The sequence below is a fragment of the Lissotriton helveticus genome, chromosome 7, assembly GCF_964261635.1.
Source record: "Lissotriton helveticus chromosome 7, aLisHel1.1, whole genome shotgun sequence".
Taxonomy (NCBI): Eukaryota; Metazoa; Chordata; class Amphibia; order Caudata; family Salamandridae; genus Lissotriton; species Lissotriton helveticus.
This window is the reverse complement of record NC_136068.1, coordinates 138,260,646-138,279,938: the sequence shown is the minus strand read 5'-3', so window position 1 is coordinate 138,279,938 and position 19,293 is coordinate 138,260,646. Positions and strand designations below refer to the sequence as shown.

The window sequence follows — 19,293 nt, the reverse complement described above, 5'->3', positions numbered from 1 at the left end:
AAGGAGCAATCGAGCTCGTGCCAGTAGGGGAGGAAGGCACGGGGGTGTATTCCCTGTACTTCCTTATTCCAAAGAAGGACGGATCTCTCAGACCCATTCTGGATCTGCGTCCCCTCAACCTGTATATACTGTCAGAACACTTCCATATGCTTACACTACAACAGATTCTTCCCTTGTTAAACCAAGGGGACTTCTTAGCAACCTTAGACCTCAAGGATGCTTATTTCCACATTCCACTACACCCGTCCCATAGGAAATACCTCAGATTCACTATCCAAGGCAAACATTATCAGTTCAAGGTCCTACCCTTCGGAGTGACCACAGCCCCAAGAGTGTTTACCAAGTGTCTGGCGACAGTGGCGGCGCACCTCAGGAGGCAGAACATCCATGTCTACCCCTACCTAGATGACTGGCTTGTTCAAGCCAAGTCGGAACAACAGTGCGCCGCGGACATGTCGACTACCATTCACCTCCTTCACGATCTGGGCTTCTCGTTGAACTACCCAAAGTCGCATCTTCAGCCGGCACATGTCCGGCAGTTTCTGGGTGCGACGATCAATACCCTGACGGCCATGGCTCACCCAAACCAAGTCAGGATAGACAGCATGCAGTCTCTAATCCAAAAGTTCAGACCACAACACTCACTTCCAGCGAGAGTGTTCATGCAGTTGATAGGCATGATGGCCTCCTGCATCTTCATAGTCCCTCACGCACGGTTGCATATGCGCCCGCTCCAGGAGTGCTTAGCAAATCAGTGGACACAGGCACAAGGACAATTAACAGACCTAGTGTTGGTTACCAGTCGGGCATACGACTCTCTGCATTGGTGGACTCCACACAACCTTTGCAAGGGCCGACTGTTCCAGGAGCCAGTGCCACAGATTATCCTGACGACGGACGCATCTCTCCAGGGATGGGGAGCTCATCTGCTCACTTACACCGTGCAGGGACTATGGACGACGCAGCAACAGAAGATGCACATCAACTATCTGGAACTGATGGCAATCTTCATGGCGCTCAAGTCCTTCATTGTACATCTGTGCAACAAGGTAGTGTTAGTCCGGACGGACAACATGACCGCGATGTACTACATTCAAAAACAGGGGGGCACCCACTCGCCACAGCTGTCTCATCTGGCTCAGGGCATGTGGCGATGGGCCATTCAGAGGAACATCTTCCTCATGGCAGAACACCTCCCGGGCAAGGACAATCAGATGGCGGATCTGCTCAGCAGATACAGCCATCAAATGCACGAGTGGGAGCTACATCTGTCAGTACTCCTCCCGTACTTCCAGCGGTGGGGTCATCCGGAGATAGACCTGTTTGCAACAAAAGAAAACGCAAAATGCCAACACTTTGCCGCCAGGTTCCCTCACCCACAGTCTCAGGGGAATGCGATATGGATGAACTGGTCAGGCAAATTTGCGTACGCTTTTCCGCCAGCCCCTCTGATACCGCTGGTGGCAAGAAAGCTAAGGCAGCACGCGATGACTCTCATCCTGGTTGCTCCAACGTGGGCGCGCCAAGCATGGTACACCACGTTCCTCGAACTCTCAGTGGTGCCGCATCAAAGACTGCGCCTCACGCCCAGACTCTTGACGCAGAACCATGGAGAAATTCAGCATCCAGATCCGCAACAGCTCAACCTGGCGATCTGGCTCCTGAAGTCCTAGAGTTTGGATACCTTAACCTACCTCCAGAATGCATGAACATCATCAAGGAGGCACGGAAGCCAACTACCAGAGCATGCTATGCTGCAAAATGGAAGCGTTTTGTCATTTACTGTACAGCCAATGACGTCAACCCGCTAGATGCATCTATCCCTAACATCATTTGCTATCTGCTACATCTCTACAAGTGCAATCTAGCGTTCACTTCTATTCGGATACATCTATCCGCCATGGCAGCTTATCTTCAAAATAGGCAGCATCTCTCTGTTTTCAGGGTGCCTGCTATTAAAGCTTTCCTTGAAGGCCTGAAACGAGTCATTCCCCCAAGAACACCGCCAGCTCCGGTGTGGAACCTCAATGTGGTCCTCACCAGACTGATGGGACCACCATTTGAGCCACTACACTCGTGTGAACTCCAGTTCCTAACGTGGAAAGTGGCTTTCCTAATTGCTATTACGTCACTAAGGCGTGTTAGTGAGCTACAAGTGCTCACAATCCAAGAGCCATTCATTCAGATTCATCCAAATAGGGTAGTGCTACGTACTAACCCCAAATTCCTTCCAAAGGTGGTGTCACAGTTTCATCTCAACCAAACTATTGACTTGCCGGCATTCTTCCAAAACCCACAAACGGTAGCGGAAAGAATGCTCCATACGTTAGACGTACGGAGGGCGTTAATGTACTACATAGACAGAACACAACACTTTAGGAAGACAAAACAACTTTTTGTTGCCTTCTCACCACAACACAAAGGCAACCCTATTTCCAAAGCAGGAATAGCCAGGTGGATTGTTAAGTGCATCCAAATCTGTTATCACAAGGCCAAGCGCACGTTAACGATACCCCCAAGGGCGCACTCCACACGCAAATTGGGGGCATCCATGGCTTTCCTAGGGAACATTCCTTTAGAGGACATTTGCAGAGCAGCCACGTGGATTACACCACATACCTTTACAAAACACTACTGTGTTGATGTGCATTCCAAGCAGCAGGCTGCTGTGGGACAGGCTGTTCTCAAGACGCTTTTTCAAGTTTCTGCAGCTGGCACGGGCAACCGCCGCTAATGGAGGGACTGCTATGTATTCTATGCTAAGATATGAATTTAGCAGCCCACATGCCTCGAACTGAATATGCTACTTACCAGTATGCATCTGTTCTTGGCATGTAGGGCTGCTAACATTCATATCGCCCACCCTCCTCCCCGGTGCCTGTCGCAGCTGCAGATCTACTATTGTATTCAATCATTAGCATGGACATCCTTTACACTTTTCACTCCATCTTCTGCCACAATGGCGAAAAACAATCTGGGGATGGAGCCGATGCCCATGCGCACTGTAGTCCAGGGGAGGAGCCACCTATCTCAGGATACTTCGAAGACTCTTCCAGGACAACAATGTGCGATCATCCGGACCCAACACTAGGCGGCGATCTAATGCTAAGATATGAATGTTAGCAGCCCTACATGCCAAGAACAGATGCATACTGGTAAGTAGCATATTCATTTTTAGATAACCCCCCCCCCTATTTTCATAATACTTAAAACACTGAAGCAGTGTTTCACAAAAATGCGCTGTCCACAAATGTGGGCCACTTTTATTTTAGGGTGCCCGGGCCTATTTTTTACCCCAATCTAACCCTGGTCCTGATTACGGGTAGGAAAAAGCTGAGAGGGGAATGTCACAGGCTGTAAGCTGCCTATGCAGAGTAAGCAGAAAGTTCTGTGTGCCTTTGCATCTGAAAACAGTGTCAGGAAAACCATACAGTTAAAGGATTCTGGGAATTGAATTAGACACAGAGAAAAAACATTCAAGGCAGCTGCAGAACTGATGTTTGTTTTCAAAAATACGTTTATTCTTTTGTTTACACTGAATGATTAAAAACATTGGGAAAAACAATCATTACAGACATCTCATTGCCTTTACCCTGAAAGAGGGAATTACTACATATAAACATGTTCCCGCCAAAATGTAGCCTCCAAATCATTTTATTATGAGTAGACACAAAAATAATTTGCAACGCCATTCAGGTTTCCAGCAGCATGAAAACCACCAACAAAACAATGCACCCAAAAATAACACAGCACAGAATATTTTCCATTTACAATCCTTAAAAAACAAAAAAAATGCAGCCATTCATACATATTGAAAGGGGGGGCAGGTTAGGCAGACCAAGATAACAACAAATCTATTTGCATGTAACATAGTTCAGGCAGCCTGCTTCCACAGCCCACACTACAGGAGAGTCCCACCCTCCACATCTAGAACAGACCATTATTCCCAAATCTATCCACGCAATAAAGATATTGTGGGAGGAACAGCCACCCACAAACTTCACGCTGATGTACCCCTCAGATCTCCTGAGAAGACACATACTACATCCCCTTACATGAAGCATTCAGAAAGAGAAGTTGAGTACAGCCTTAACACCCAAAGGTATAGCTAGGGATTTGTTTCTTAATAACGTGTCAGAACTCAGGTCCAGGGAAAAGCAGACTGAGATCTTCACCATAGAACAACCTCTTCTGCCAATACCTTCCTGGGTTCTGGTAACTTAAACCCATGTCTTCAGGGCCGCCTTCACCACCCCTTCTTTTAAACTTCCCACAGGGAGTTTCCTTGTATGGATTTGATGATCTGAGAAGGCCCGGCTCATTACTGAAGACCTACAGTGTCTAGGCAACTCTTTAAATGTCCACGGTGGTTGAGACTGGGTCTCTTCTTCTTAAGTTAAGCATAATCTCTATCAGGATTCAAGCCCTATATAGGATCAACCACACAGCTCTGGAGGTCTTGAAGGTTTCAGCTGAGGTACTAGCTTCCACCTTGTGTGCTTCAAGGGTGCTCAGACGCATCTCTGAAACTCCCAGTCTGTTCATTTGCAATCACTCTCCCTGACAGGCCTTATGATTGACCTGCAGTGTGCTGACCGCTGTCGTTATGGATATGGTTGATGGAGGTCAGCGGTGTATTGCACCTCTGCTTCTTCAAGTCAGTCGTCCATCAGGAGGTAATCTCTTACAGATCTGCTTGATGCAGCACAGTCAGATCCGAAGGACTTTCCTTTGAATCTTACTTTAACTATCTAAGAAAATGGTTCATCTGATGCATCATTTTATTAACTTTCCAGTGATTACTGATATTTTAGGAGGCATTAGAAAATATTTTAAAAAGTCTTCTCTCCAGCTAGGAGATACTCCTCTCCTTTCTGGGAATTGAACACAGTCCTTTCACATTAAATATGCCTGCCTTTTGTACCAAGACATAAGCCCTACCTTCGCTACCGCACGTGGGTTGGGGCTACTGTAGTGGCCATAAAAGTAGACATCGCTTTAATTAAGATGCAAGTCTCATGTTAAGGTGAATGTTATCCAGGTTTTTTTTCGTAATAAGGTTTTGTTAAGCACTTATTCTTTATTCCTATGGGATCCCCTTCCCTTCCATACAATATGTGTAAAAAAAAGCCCATATGTTTTACTTCAATAACAAAATCATAACAAATAAACATGTTTTTGAAAAATATGGGGCTACTTTCAAAGCAATCCATAGCTGTACACCTAGAGTCACGGGTACAGTTCATTATCAAAAAGCTACTTATCCCATTCTGGGAATACAAAGGACTTATTTCATTAGCAGTAAAACACCCAATGCTACTTGTTGCTACTTTAATAAAAACAAAAAACTAAATGGAGAACAGCTGCCCGGTGGCCTTAGACTGGTGAATTTCTATATTGGAGAACCGTTAAAACAGACAAAAACCACTTCTAGGAAAATCATAAGATCTCCATGTGAACAAATCCACAAAAATCTGCTGAATTCTATGTGAAAAATATACCAGATCTCTGACGGATTCCTGTTTCTGATTACAAATAAAAAACAAAATGACCTCCCTACAAACCTTTCTGTTGCATGTACAGTAAGAACAAATATTTCTCTAAAAACAGGCCAAGCAAATAAAATAATTTTTAAAACTACGGGTTGTAATAGTCTTTTTAGTCTGTCTCCCACAGTCCAGAATACAAACAGCAGCAAGCAGAGGACAGGATGTGCAAACAAAAGGCAGAGCAAAATGGGAATGGCTGGTAGGAAGTCTGGGGTCCCTTGAGCAATAGAGAGCAGGACACAGGACTCAAAAAGGAAAAAAAGCCATCAGAGAGCAGCAGTATCAAGGGGGCCCCAGAAAAGATTTAAAAAAATTAGAAACAAGGAAGTGTTTGGTTAAAACTATAAGTTACACAGAAATAAGTCTGGCCAAAGTTGGGGAAAAGCAAAGCTGTCACGTAGAATTGTTCACTTACAGAGGCATTCATCAAGTTGGGTTCATCAGCCAGGGGAAAGCCATTCAAAGGGAAATGTATGAAGAACTGTTTTGTCAAAAAGGGGTTCATCAAGCCGCTTCCATTGGGTGGGTTCACTTTGGTTTCAAATACAGATACTTCCTGCTGCTCTTATGGAGAACCTCCCTAAAACCGCAGCAATTTGGAGACCATGGTATACCTTTTTCATGTATTCTGATACCAGGACAAACACCTTGGCGGGATGTCTGTCCCACTAGATTGCTTCATTTATTTCTCAGGGTCATCCTTTCCCTAAGCTGCTGGTTGGCCCTCTTCCTGGTAGGGCTAAGCTTGTTATACTAGTGTCATTGATGGGAGAGGAAATGTTACACCTTGCAATCCTACCCTCTTAATAAACAAGAAACATAGCTGGAAATTGGCAATCGCATTCCTGGCTCGGCCCTTGATGGAAACATGAATTGCCCTAGCGGAAACTGATCAGCATTGTGGAACTGTCCCTTGGAGCCTTAGAGTGGCAATACAAAAAGTCTCTCTTATACCAGCACTGACTTCCTGGCCACTTCCTTTTCTCCTTGAGGGAATTATGAGGTGTTTGCTCTATAAACGCTTGTTAGCATCAACATTTGAATTTATGTGAATTTTATAAAAAGGAAATTGAATTGCCTCCTGTAAATAGGTATGTTTCTCTAAAAAAGTACACATTTCTCAAGTTTATGTGGTTGAGATCATGCAAATAGGGAGTTATATCCTGGTATTTATTCATTCAAAGGAGGTACCCATGAGTGAGAATTTGGCACCTTCAAAGTGCATTTTGCCAGGTGTTTCTGTCAAAATATCAAGGTTTATTTTTTATTTACTTGAGTGTTATATAGCGCTGGCTAGACCCGGAGGTATCAGAGCACTTTACATGAGGAGAATTACATAGGTTACAAGTTACACATTGTTCCAGAAGGTACATCAGTTACAGGTTACATCCGTTGGTTCAAGGCGTGTAGAAGGGTATGGGGGTAATGTAAAAGGGTAATGGGGAGGGAGATTAAGCGGAGCATAGGCATAAGGATAAACAGGTTGTCGAGGCATTTGTACAGAGGGAACAGAAGAAACCCTTCACATAGCTAAGGGTTTTCCACTACAGTCTGGCTGACCTTTCCATTGTCCCAGCAAGGAAAGTGTGTGCTGAATGGAAACATAGGCTTGGGGAAAGATTTCTTCCAACATACAGATTTTTAGGTATAAATGTGCCCTATAGAAACATAGTATATGCAACAGTAGGTGGCTAGTGACATAAAGGGATTAAGTGCACTTATTAGCAATATTACCCATCTGAAATGTTGTGCTTCGAACGTAGAACATTTTTTCCTCATGTTCTAAAAGCATTATAGCCCTCTAACCGCGAGCTGTACCAGTCGTTAAAGGCCCTCTTCCTTGTTATTGGGTTCTCAACTGCAACCACAGCCTGTAACACAGGTAGAGGACCTTTTAACAACTGGTACAGGCATCTTCAGTGGGTTACAGCCCTATATTGCTCTTCCAACACACAACTATACCAATAAGAATCACTTTTGCATTCACAGTGCCTTAAGAGTTACTTGACAACTGCCTCGCTTACAGCATTACTGTGTCATGTGATATGGCCTTGAATGTTAAATCAAGTATGTGCTATATCGGTGATAAATGCTGAGCCAGTTATTATGCTTTTTAAAGATATTATCCCAGTTAATAGGTCTATTAAATTTGTAGTGTACATAAATATGCATATTATAACTTAATATACATCAAAATTACTGGGCAGTTTATTACGCCATCCTAAAAACTACGCCATTTTGCATGCCATTCTCATTATTGTAGAACTTAATACTTAATTTCATTTTAATAACTTTGCCAGTTAGTGTGATAGCCTTCTTATTATGTAAGTAAATATGCCACCATGATAATGCCACTATTCGCCTGCCAAGGCAAACCCTAGCATGTCTCTGCCAATGAACCTGTCATTAACCAACAGCAGGTGGAGGAAGGTCCTTCTCCTACCTCGCTGCGAAGACCTGGAGCTCCCTGCCTCTCACCTCAGGCAATAACCATCGCTGCCGCAATTCAGGAATGACCTCAAGACCTGGCTCTTTGACTGAACCGCAGACTCAGCCCCCCACCACCACTCCCAGCGCCTTGAGACCCTCACGGGTGAGTAGTCGCGCTTTTTAAGATTACTGATTCATTGATTGATTGATTGATTCAGGGTAGGTTCTGCTAACAAGGAACCACATCTTAATTAGCTATAATTCAGTGATTCAACTATGGCTTATCATTATGTTCTCTTTGATTCAGGTCACATTGTGACCTGAAATTTAGCGGGGCGATAGTGCTCAGCGAGTAGGGACTCTAAAGCCAACGAGACAAATGTAGGCAGCCTATAGTACATCACGCCCTACACAAAAGAATGACTGCGGTTGTAAATGCTTGCAATATATTTTTAAACCTCGGGTTAGATGCCTTTTAACTTGTGCTTAGCTGAATAGCTAAAGGCGTTCCTGATCGAGTGTTGACTTGAATACTGAAATGACTGGAAGAATATAATCTTGCACTGTTTAACTGATTAATTACATTAATTGGAGGTTGGTTCCTTGCGATAGTTCTATGGCTTATCACTAGTTAACAAGGATTGTAAATCTTTGCTTTAGTGCAAAATACTTTTCAGGATATGGAGTCGTCTGAGGCAAAGTTCATCTGATGCTTTCAGGGGGAAGGGTTAGAGCCCTCCCAAATTGTCCTGGAACAAAGAGGGCTGCCATGCGCTTCCGTCCCACAGGAACGCGTCCCACCGGTCAGGCCACACACAACTCCATTCTTCGTGCAACGGTATACAGTTCACATTTCGAGTGTGGCCAGTGAAGTGACGCTGCTAATCTTCTTGAACCTGTTTGCAGCCGTCACTGCAATAAAGTTTTTCTGTTGAGATAGGAAACATAAATTCTTTATTGTATAGTTAATAAAAACTGTTACAATATTCCAGTTAATAAAATACTTTCCTTGGCGTACTATTATACATTAAATACAATTTAAAAACTACATTTGTTGTAAAATACATATAGAAAAAAAAATTGTCCTCATTGTCCTTTACATGAGTTCTCAATATTAGTTAATATTTTGAGAAACAAATTTTAAATCAACCAGTATGAATTGCAAGATCAAAGTTCTGACTTGTGTTATCTTTTCTGTTGAGATAGAAAAAACAAGGATTACATTATTATTCCAACCACAGGGGTGATCTTGCTGGAAAAGGTAGCATAGAGGCAGACCTGGATTTTCTTTCGGTAGAAGATAAACAGGGTCGGAGATTTGTGTGAGACGTGGAAGAGCTGTGTGACTGGTGTTGTAGTTCTGCTTGAGGGTGTTACACGTCTGGAAGAAGGTGTGTCACAGCTTTCTTGAAAGATGATAAGTATGCATGTATTGGAAATGTAAATAGCATAAATCTTGCTGAGAAGCAGTAGCATTGTACATTGTGTGGGTGTTGTCATATACTAGAAGACTGTATACATCAAGAGGCATTTGCATCTTTGTTTTACACATTTTTGTAACATATCAGATGTTATGTCGCAAGGAGAGACCAAGTTGCTTGAGAATCCCTGACTTTAGGATGATCACAATGAGATTACAGAATGTAGATACCATCCCACAGATTTCCTTGAAGAAGGTCATAGATCAGATTAAGCCACCTATTGCCCCAGTACCCTGCATTTTCTTTAAGTCTGGACAATCAGTAAGGTCTGGATTCTTTACCCATCTGGTATTACATAGAACACTATATCTGCCCTACATTCGTTAGCACGCGGTGCTATGCCCGTGAGACGGTCAGACATTACAGAGTTAAGCGGGGAGTGATTGGAAGCTTCACAATTCCCACCTGGTGATGCATCTTGCATTGACTACTCATTTATTTCACTCATTCTGCAACCTCATATGGGATGGTCAATGCTACTTCCTATCATTAACGTATTAGACTTGCCCTGCTAGAAATCACTACTAAGTACGTCCTACACCGGTGGTTCTTAACCTGTCGTCTGAGGATCCCTGGAGTCCATGACGCCTATGTGAGACTGCATATAAAATTAAACAATATAAACACATTAATAAGGTGTATATAAATAAAGAAGCTAATGCAAAGTAGAACATTTTAAATTAGAGGCTAAAACTTAATTTGGCACCCTCAGATTGATTCGTAGGAACAGTGTAAGTGCGGAAAACATAATATACTATGTACAATGGCGACCTCTATTGAATTGCATTTAAAAAAAAAAATCATTTATGCATGTGTTTGATGAATGCTTATTTCCGTATTTTTGTGCATTGTTTTGTGGCTCAAATCACACAAAATTGCTTATGCCGAGGTCACTGGCTACCAAAAGCTACTCAGGAGGGGGTTACCGGATTCCAGTAACGATTAAAAGTCAAAAAGGTTACGAACCATTGTCTTACACAATGCTTAATTAGTAAAAACAATAAGTGCCAGGGCCCTCGTCAGAAGGCTACCACAGCTCGCACTACCCATTGCCCCTATCGGTGCTGCCAACGACAGTATCAACACAACTACTTATCATCACACTCCTATAAGTGTGACATTTCAGACAATTTCAGGACCCCAAAGCTATAAGAATGGCTTGGGTAACAGGCATTAGTCATTTTTAATATACTTTTAATTAAGAAACTACTGTTGTTGTGCTCCTCCCTAAATCAGATAAACAGTGCCAACAGTCCCAGTGTTGACAGTTAAGTGCCAGTGCCGAGCACTGCCACAAATTAAGCACTGTTAACACTTTGGGCCTCATTATGAGTACGGCTGTCCTCAGGATCACCGTACTCACGGTGGCGGTCTGACCACTGCAGGTCTGTCCGCAGTATTCTGAGTGTGGTAGTCAGACCGCCACAAGACTGCCGACTCTGCCGGGATGAGAGATCCCACTGCGTCAGCAGTCTGCAACCAGCCTCAATATGCTGGCAGCGCCGATGCATATTATGAGTTGGCTTTCCACCACCCTTTTTTTGGCGGTGACCCCGCCATGAAAAGGGTGGAAGAGAGGCAACTAAGGGGGCCCTAACAGAGCCCACTGCCAGATTTGAGAATGGGGGTGCATGCGGGGGGCACATGTTGTGCCCGTCTGGAATTGAAACCCCGTTCCTGCATGGTGTAGTATGCATGCCACACCATGCAGGAACGTGCTGGGCGCTGTCATGACAGTGATCTGCTGTTAAGGTACTCCTATGAGCCTTACACAGCCGCCGCCGTGAGACCACCGCAACACCATTGACATCTCCCGCGCAGAGTGGCCGCCGGTAACCTCTACACCCACCTCGGAGGCGGGACGCTGGGGGCGCGGCCTAGACCGATGACGCGACCTGCGGCTGTTTAAAGGAATATGGGTCTGTTACCGCGCAGCGGTCGTGCCATGGGCGCGCCGGAGGTGCGCCAGAGGTAAGCCCGTCTGTGCCCGTCCGAGCCAGTCCGCGGCCAGAGGCCAAAACCCCTGGTCCGCTACCCGTTAAGTCCTTCCCTAGGATAGCCTTCTCTTCCTCAGAACTGTGGAATATCCGTAAATCTGCTATGGAACAGGGAGGGGTCATGTTAAATTGCTCCCATCACTTCCCTTCCCAACTCGACGGTCCGGTGGCTTGTAAATACTGCACTTTTCAAGGCCGCTTGCAGTTTATCCAGGCGGGTCCTACAGTCCCGGTAATAACTTCTCTCCCTGGAGAGCGCACCTTCATCCTGTGCAATGTGCGCTCTTTGCCTAGACACTCCTTGGAGATCTGGGACATGATCAGTTCATACTCGCCAGAAATTTGCTTTCTGACAGAAACGTGGCTGAACACCACTAATTTCCCACTGATTAATATAGCCATCCCTGAGAACTATAAAATTATCCATCTGGATAGGATGGGGAAATCGGGGGGGGGGGAGGATTGCTATTGTTCGTAAGAGCCATATAAATATTGCTTGGGTCAACACGCAAATGGACGATAGCATGGAAGTCGGAATTTTTAAAGCCAACTTTTCCCCGTCGGAGAGCTGGACGGGGGCCCTAGTCTATCGGCCCCCGGGTCCTAAGGCGGACTTTGCAAACAAACTTGTGGATTTGATCGCCACACACGTTCTCGCTGTGAATAAATTTCTGCTCTTGGGCGATTTCAATTTTCACGGTGAATTACTCACCTCCCCGGAAGTGAGCAAGCTCCTTATGGATCTGGAGCAGCTGGGGCTCTCACAGAGAGTCCTGGGGGCTACACACAAGGGGGTCATACCCTGGACCTAGTCTTTACAAACATCGACTTTGTTAGTTGTGATCCCCGGCGCCCCTCACGTGGACAGATCATGCGTTGATCAAGTTCACGCTGGCCCACAGCTTGTCGAGTCTTTTAGGTCATTCTACGGGGAGGGGAAAACAGCCTCAGCGCCAATGGAATAAGCTTTCGCCTCAGAGTTTTGAAACCGAATTCCAGGCGTTGCCCCCGCCGATGGACCAAGATGTTTCAAGGGCCCTGAAGGGTTTCGGAGAGGGCCTGGAACATGTATTGGATACTATCTTACCTGTAAACAGACAGGCCAGACCCAGTCGAAGCCGTCTCTCAGCCCAGTGGTACTCGCTAGAACTCAAACAGGAAAAAACTTCCTGTAAAAAGCTGGAAAGAATATGGCGACGTAATAAGTCCTCACAGTCGAAGGCATCATTTAAAGCTGCACAGGGGATTTATCATCATAACCTTAAGGCAGATAGATGTCAGTTTATCGTGAGTCAGATCGAAAGGGCAGACAATTAATCCAAAGCCCTTTTCGATATTCTAAAGGACTTCACTGCCCCGGCTGCCTGTAAACCGCCACCCATTGAATCGCAAGAGTTATGCGACTCTTTGGCCCACTTTTTTCAACAGAAAATTGACAGAATATATGCCAATTTTCCAACCCAGGAACAGGGTTTCCCGCTACGGGATTGCAGGTTAGGATACCGTATGGGGCAGTTAGACTGCTCACTGGAATCTTTTACCCCGATCTCCCTTCTGGAGACACAAAGAGCTTTGGAGGCGGCGAAATCAGGCTCCCCGGTAGATCTCTGCCCTCCAAAGGTTATGTCACAGCTCTCGAATATTATGGCCCCTGCCATCCAAAGCATCTTTAATCTTTCAATCCTGGAAGGTGTGGTTCCACTACCTTGGAAGGAAGCCTTTGTTCGCCCCATACTTAAAAAGCCCACGGCGAACCCTCAGGATTTAGGTTACTATCGCCCCATTTCCCTGCTCCCTTTATTGGGGAAAATATTGGAGAGCCTTATAAACCAGCAATTAAATAGCTACCTAGAAACAAATACTATCCTGGACCATTCTCAATCTGGGTTCCAGCGGGGTTTTAGTACTGAAACTGCCTTATTGGCGGTAACAGACTCCTTAAGGATGACCATGGATGCTGGGGGTTCGGCTATCCTGGTCCTGCTTGACCTCTCCGCGGCTTTTGATACCATCTCTCATGTGAAGCTCGCGGAGAGGTTGAGTTCTGCAGGCATTCAGGGCTTAGCCCTGAAGTGGTTGCTGAGTTTCCTGCGGGACAGATACCAAACGGTCACCATGGGCCCTTATCAATCGAAAAAAACACAGCTGGACAAGGGCGTGCCCCAGGGCTCCTGCCTTAGCCCCACCCTTTTTAACATCTATCTGGCACCACTGGCAAGGGTAGTGGAAGCCCTGGGGTTTGAGACGGTGTCTTACGCAGACGACACCCAGCTGGTGTTCAACTGTGGGCCAGATGTGGCGGCCGACAGACTCCGTTTTCGCACGGGTATGCTGGAGATCGCGAATTGGATGGCTAATAATTGCCTCCAATTAAACCCGAGCAAGACGGAAGTCATGCTGTTGGGAAAGGCCGATGAATCCTGGTCTGCGGACTGGTGGCCAGTACAACTGGGCTCGCCCCCCTCGTCATCTCAGAGTGTGAACAATCTGGGCATCAAACTTAACCGCACCCTTACAATGCAAGATCATATCTCCGCGGTGGCCGGGGCGGGGCGTGTTACCATAGATTAAGAATATTACGGAAGATTCTCCCTTTTATCCCGATGACACATCGCAGAACGCTGACTCAGGCAACGATTATTAGTCGGTTGGACTATGGAAATGCTCTGCTTGCAGAGGTTGGTAAAACCCACATGAGAAAGTTGCAGGTTATTCAGAACACGGCCGCCAGGCTGGTTCTGAATCAACCAGCGGGCACTCCATATTTGCCTCTGCTGAAAACCTTACACTGGCTCCCAGTCAAGCAAAGATCGTTTTTTAAAGTCTGCTGCCTGACGTTCACTGCCCTCCAGGGCCGAGGACCAGTGTATCTCCAAAAGAAACTGAAAAAATATGCGCCCAACCGCCCACTGAGGTCCAGTTCGCGACATCTACTGCATATTCCACGCATCAAATGATGTAGGACTGGGGGCAGGGCTTTCTCCTACTTGGCCCCTAAATATTGGAACAGCCTTCCTGTGACTCTTCGAGACACCCCCTCGTATCAGTTTTTTAGGAAACATCTTAAAGCTCACTAGGGAGGCCAGGAGACACTACACACTCTGTCAGAAAAATGCAAGGATGGAATGGGAGGATAATTTCTGGCAGGACCTCCTGGCTGCCAGCCGTGGGAAAGATGCCAAAGGTTTTTGGGACATGGTGGGCAAAAGGAATCGTCCTGACGATTCCCGGAGGACGTGTGCGATTAATGCCCAGACTTGGTTCTCCCATTTCCAAAATCTTTACTCTGTTGTTGAAGGCCCACTTAATGACCCCTTTAAAATTCCATCCTTTATTCTAGACCGAGACCTGGAATTGTTTTCCCCCCTCGATGTAACAAAGCAAATTAAAACCTTGGTCCCCCTGAAAGCAGCTGGCCCGGACGGCCTACCGGGGGACATTCTCCGTGCCTATCCGGAAGAATGGGGGGCTCTAATCTCTGCACTCCTCAATGCAATTATGGGGGGAGGGCTTGTGCCCGACTCCTGGAGAGGTGCGGAGGTGGTGCCCATTTTCAAAAAGGGCAGTCGGGACTCACCAGGGAACTATAGGCCTATAAGCCTAATAGACTCCAGCCAGAAATTGGCCGGGAAAACCATCTTGGGGAGAATTACTCAATGGGTGGACGACAATCACATTCTGTCCGACATGCAGGCTGGGTTCCGTTCGGGTACAGGAACTATTGAACAGGCCTTTAGGCTCTTGTTGTTACACTGGAAGGTGGTGGTGCTGGGCAAAGGCAGTCTCTATCTGGCCTTTATTGACCTTAAGACTGCCTTTGACCTGGTACCTAGGGAGGAACTTTGGAGGGTGCTTGATGGTCTAGGGATGCCCCCGTACCTATTGAACCTCCTTATTAACCTGCACACCAACACCTATGCCCAGGTTAGATGGGGGTTGAATGGGGAAAAGACCGATAAAATCAGGGTCGAGAGGGGGGTAAGACAGGGCTGTGTTTTGGCCCCCACCTTATTCTCCCTCTATATTAACGGGGTGGTAGATCATCTACTGGGCGAACCATCAGACGCTCCTAGCCTGGGTGGAGTAAAAATTCCAACTCTGTTGTTCGCCGACGACACCCTCCTCATCTCCAAAACTCCCCAAGGCCTACAGTCTTTACTGAACCGCTTCCAGGATTTCTGTACCACTAAAGGCCTCGTCATAAACATAGACAAGACCAAGTACCTAGTCATGCACCCACCCCGCAAACTTGGTCGCCCTCCAATTCTGAACTTTATACCCCTAGAAAGAGTGGCGGAATTTGATTATCTGGGGATCCGTCTGAATGATGCAATGAGCTGGACTGCCCATATTGATAAAATGACTCTGGCTCACAAAAGGGTGGGGGGCGCCCTTCTCAAGGAGTACAATAACTCCTCAAAACATTGTGTTGCACCCATACTTGAGATTTACAAAGCCCGTGCAGTCCCTGCTTCTCTCTATGGATCGGAATTGTGGGGCTTGGGCAAGGTCGATTCACTGAGTAAGGCCGAAAATAAATTTATCAAGGACCTTCTCGCTATTCCATCGAGCAGCCCGACCATCCCAATGCTCTTGGACACTGGCTGTAAAGCCATAAGGGACCAGGCTCGGCTTCGTCCCCTTCTGCTCTGGGCGCGCTTGTGGAGGGTCCCGGAGCTACAATCTTACGCCAATGGGCTGGCAGAAGTGATGCATGCGGATGGTTGGAGTAGCATTAAATGGCTGAAGGACATAAAACATCTTTTAGGGGAACTGGGTTTGGCCTCTTGCTGGCATAGTCACTCCGCTCCACCAAAGAAGATTCTAAAAAAACTTTTCTGGGAGTGGGTTGACGTGAAGCGCTCCAGTAGCCAGCAGCATTGTAAAACCACCGCAGCTTTCCTGCTGTTCAAAGACGTTGTCTTGTATGAGCCATATATGGATATTATAACAGTTGCCATGGATAGGTCCTTGTATATAAAATTTCGGCTAGGAACCTTGCCCTTGGCGGATCTTTGTTCAAGGTGGAATAAAGCCCAGCACACATCACGCTTTTGTGCTTCCTGTCCGGACAAACCAGAGTCGGTGCCACACTTTCTTTTCGAATGCCCGGACTATGGTCACCCCAGATCACGTTGGCTTGCCCCCATTTGCAGAGAACTGGGGACTCGTCAGCACTCTGTTGCCCTTCGGATTCTTTTAACGAACACAGCCCCTCCTATTGTCTGTGCTGTTGCAAAATTTTTAAAATGGGCTTGGTTGATAAGACTTAGAAGACTGTCCATATCAATTTAATTCTTTTTTAGCTAATTTATTCTGACATATTGTGTTTTAATTACCATTCTATTTGTACAGTCTTACCTATTTCGACATGCTGTTTTTATCTTTTTGTACTGCTTTTATGATATGTGCATATCGAAATAAAGCATCAATCAATCAAAGCTCACTTGTATTAGCACTAGCTTGTCCGGTTCTCTGTTCTTGTGGTGGTAACTAAGGAAAAAGCGCCGAGATGCCCCCCGGTGATTCGTGCGCTATATTAAGTTGTAATAACATAACATAACATAACCACCTGCCCGCCCTGGGTTACACTCATAATCGCAGCTGTGGTGGGCCGCCAGAAGGACCGCCAACCTCGAATATAGCTCGTTTTGACATGTGCGGAGGCCTTGATAGTTTGGATAATCGATATTTCAAGTAACAGTCCATATTTACATTCCTGGTTTGTTTTAGTGTTATTTCGCAAAAATTTGTTATTCTCTTTTCATTTTGGGGCTCATATACTTATGTCATTATACCTTTCCTCTTCTCTGGGGTGCCCCTACATTTCTCTCCTAGACACCTTAGAACTGGATATATTAGTATGATTCATAAATCCACTGATACAGTCATTACCTCTCTGCTCCTCCAATGTGTAATTCTGACACTGCTTTTCTTATTACATTGAAGGGTTGCATGCCTAGCTAAGGAAAAGTATATGCTTTGATAATGTCCTGATGTTTCTTCTTGATTCAATAATAAAGTATTGCAAAAAATGAAAAGTGTAGTCAGGGTGTCAGAAACCTTGTTTAGGCCCTGGACAATTTGCAGATTGTGAATACAGTAAAGTCACTGTCAGTGACCCTCAGTGGATGGGTTCTTTGATAGACCTGAACCCAATGCGAAAGCCTTTCCTTCACATGATATTTATATAGTTCCATAGGCATGCCTGCAACTCAGTCGCATTTGGAGGGTGTCTCTCTCTCTTAACTTCTATTCGCTCACCTGAAAAACACATTGCCTCCATAGACTTGAATAGGGTCACTCAAGTTTCAAAATCTATGATCACCCACCTAAAAAGGTTTCGTTCTCCAGTTACCTTAATTGGTTCACCCTCAAACGCGCCCACATTTTTGAGTCAAGAGTTTCACAGGTATGTATATGAGAGTGGAGCTTAAGGGGTGTTGCCCCTTTGAACATGGGTGCTAAATTTCTGTATGTGGGGGTTTGCATGAGTCCAGTTGAACCTACCTTCCATTTTCTCCTCATCATGTATTTTCGGAGCTCAATCTGTGATTTGAGGAGCCGGTTACAGCGTTTGGCTTTCTCTGCCAGGTTATTGAGCCACGGGTGGCGCAGGCATTGCCCTGCACTGAGCCGGCCACTAGGGGAGGAGAGAGCGAGTGGAGAGGGGAGGTAAGCAAGGTGGTGTGGGTAAAGGGGGCGGGGTGGAGCAGAGAAAAAGAGAAGGGAGGGGAAAGGAGGTGAGGGGTAGAGTAGAGTAAAGAAACAGTGAAGTTAATTTATTGGTAACATTAGATGTACTAAATATTTGCAACAAATAAATACATACATACACACATTGAAACATTCTTTAAAGAAATGAGAATACGAATTACAACAAAATCTGTGAAATATATATATGTCACAAAAAAGACATATAATGAAACTGACAGCACAGCTAAAGCACGTTCATGCAGTTATCCTATAGGACTTACAGCAGTAGGTGTGCTGTTTTCAAGTCTCTTCCAGGAAATGATCAACTGCATTCACCCCCACACTCAGTCTATCATACATCTAGGTTTACCCACTATGCATTAGAGCTGGAAGGACTGGAAAACAGGGGTTGGCTTAACAAACACTTACAAGTCATCTTATGTCAATAAGGATTGTCTGCTCTGCAAGAACACTGCCCCTGCTGCTCTTGGGGTGGGAGTCTGGGGAGCCGGAGGAACCAGACAGCATCGAAAACCTATATCATGGTGACATTGGGCTCCCTCCTACAGCCATGGAGATTTTGTTCCATTATAGCCATTGTAAGTTTTTCTTTTCTTTTTTTAAGCACATTTTCTTATGCAGGTTCATCCAAAGTGCCCAGCCAATCACATCTGTGAGCACCAGACCTCCTTGGAAAGTGTAAGAATTTCATTGGTCAATATCCAAAGAACTGACCGCATTCCTCACAAGCAAGTGAACAGGAGAAACTGGCAACATGAGGCATTCCATGAACTGCAGCAATGCTCCTGTGAACCAAAGCGGGACCTGCAAGGAAATTAGTTAAGGGGACCATAGAAATAACACCACCCTTCTCCCACTTTCCTCCACCTCATAGATATTTACCCTACCCACCTTGTCTGGCTCTCAATACGCAACAGCTGGCCCTCAAGGCAAGCAAGTGTAAAGTTATGTTGTCAACAAACATGGTGGAGGCGAGCTAAGAGAGCAGGCATCAGAACCCTGCCAGTTAGATGACTAAGCCAAGCCTGGCGAGGGCAATTCCCCCTGCAAGAATAGAGTTAGGTTGCCGGTTCTGGACCTGGACAAATAAGACAAGCGACGGAACCGGCGATAAGTGCA

General features: G+C 45.7%; 1 protein-coding gene across 2 annotated transcripts in view; it reads right to left on the bottom strand.

Moving 5' to 3' along the window:
• Nucleotides 1–3,499: 3,499 nt before the first annotated feature.
• Nucleotides 3,500–19,293, bottom strand: part of MYLK2 (myosin light chain kinase 2) — a 158,764-nt gene continuing 142,970 nt past the window's right edge. For both annotated transcript variants that reach the window (XM_078651759.1, XM_078651758.1), the window contains exons 12-13: nucleotides 17,968–18,100; nucleotides 3,500–8,907 (exon numbers count right to left, since the gene is read on the bottom strand). In XM_078651759.1, the coding sequence (XP_078507885.1) occupies nucleotides 8,827–8,907; nucleotides 17,968–18,100 (214 nt within the window). In that variant the 3' untranslated portion in view covers nucleotides 3,500–8,826. The remainder of the gene's footprint in view (nucleotides 8,908–17,967; nucleotides 18,101–19,293) is intronic.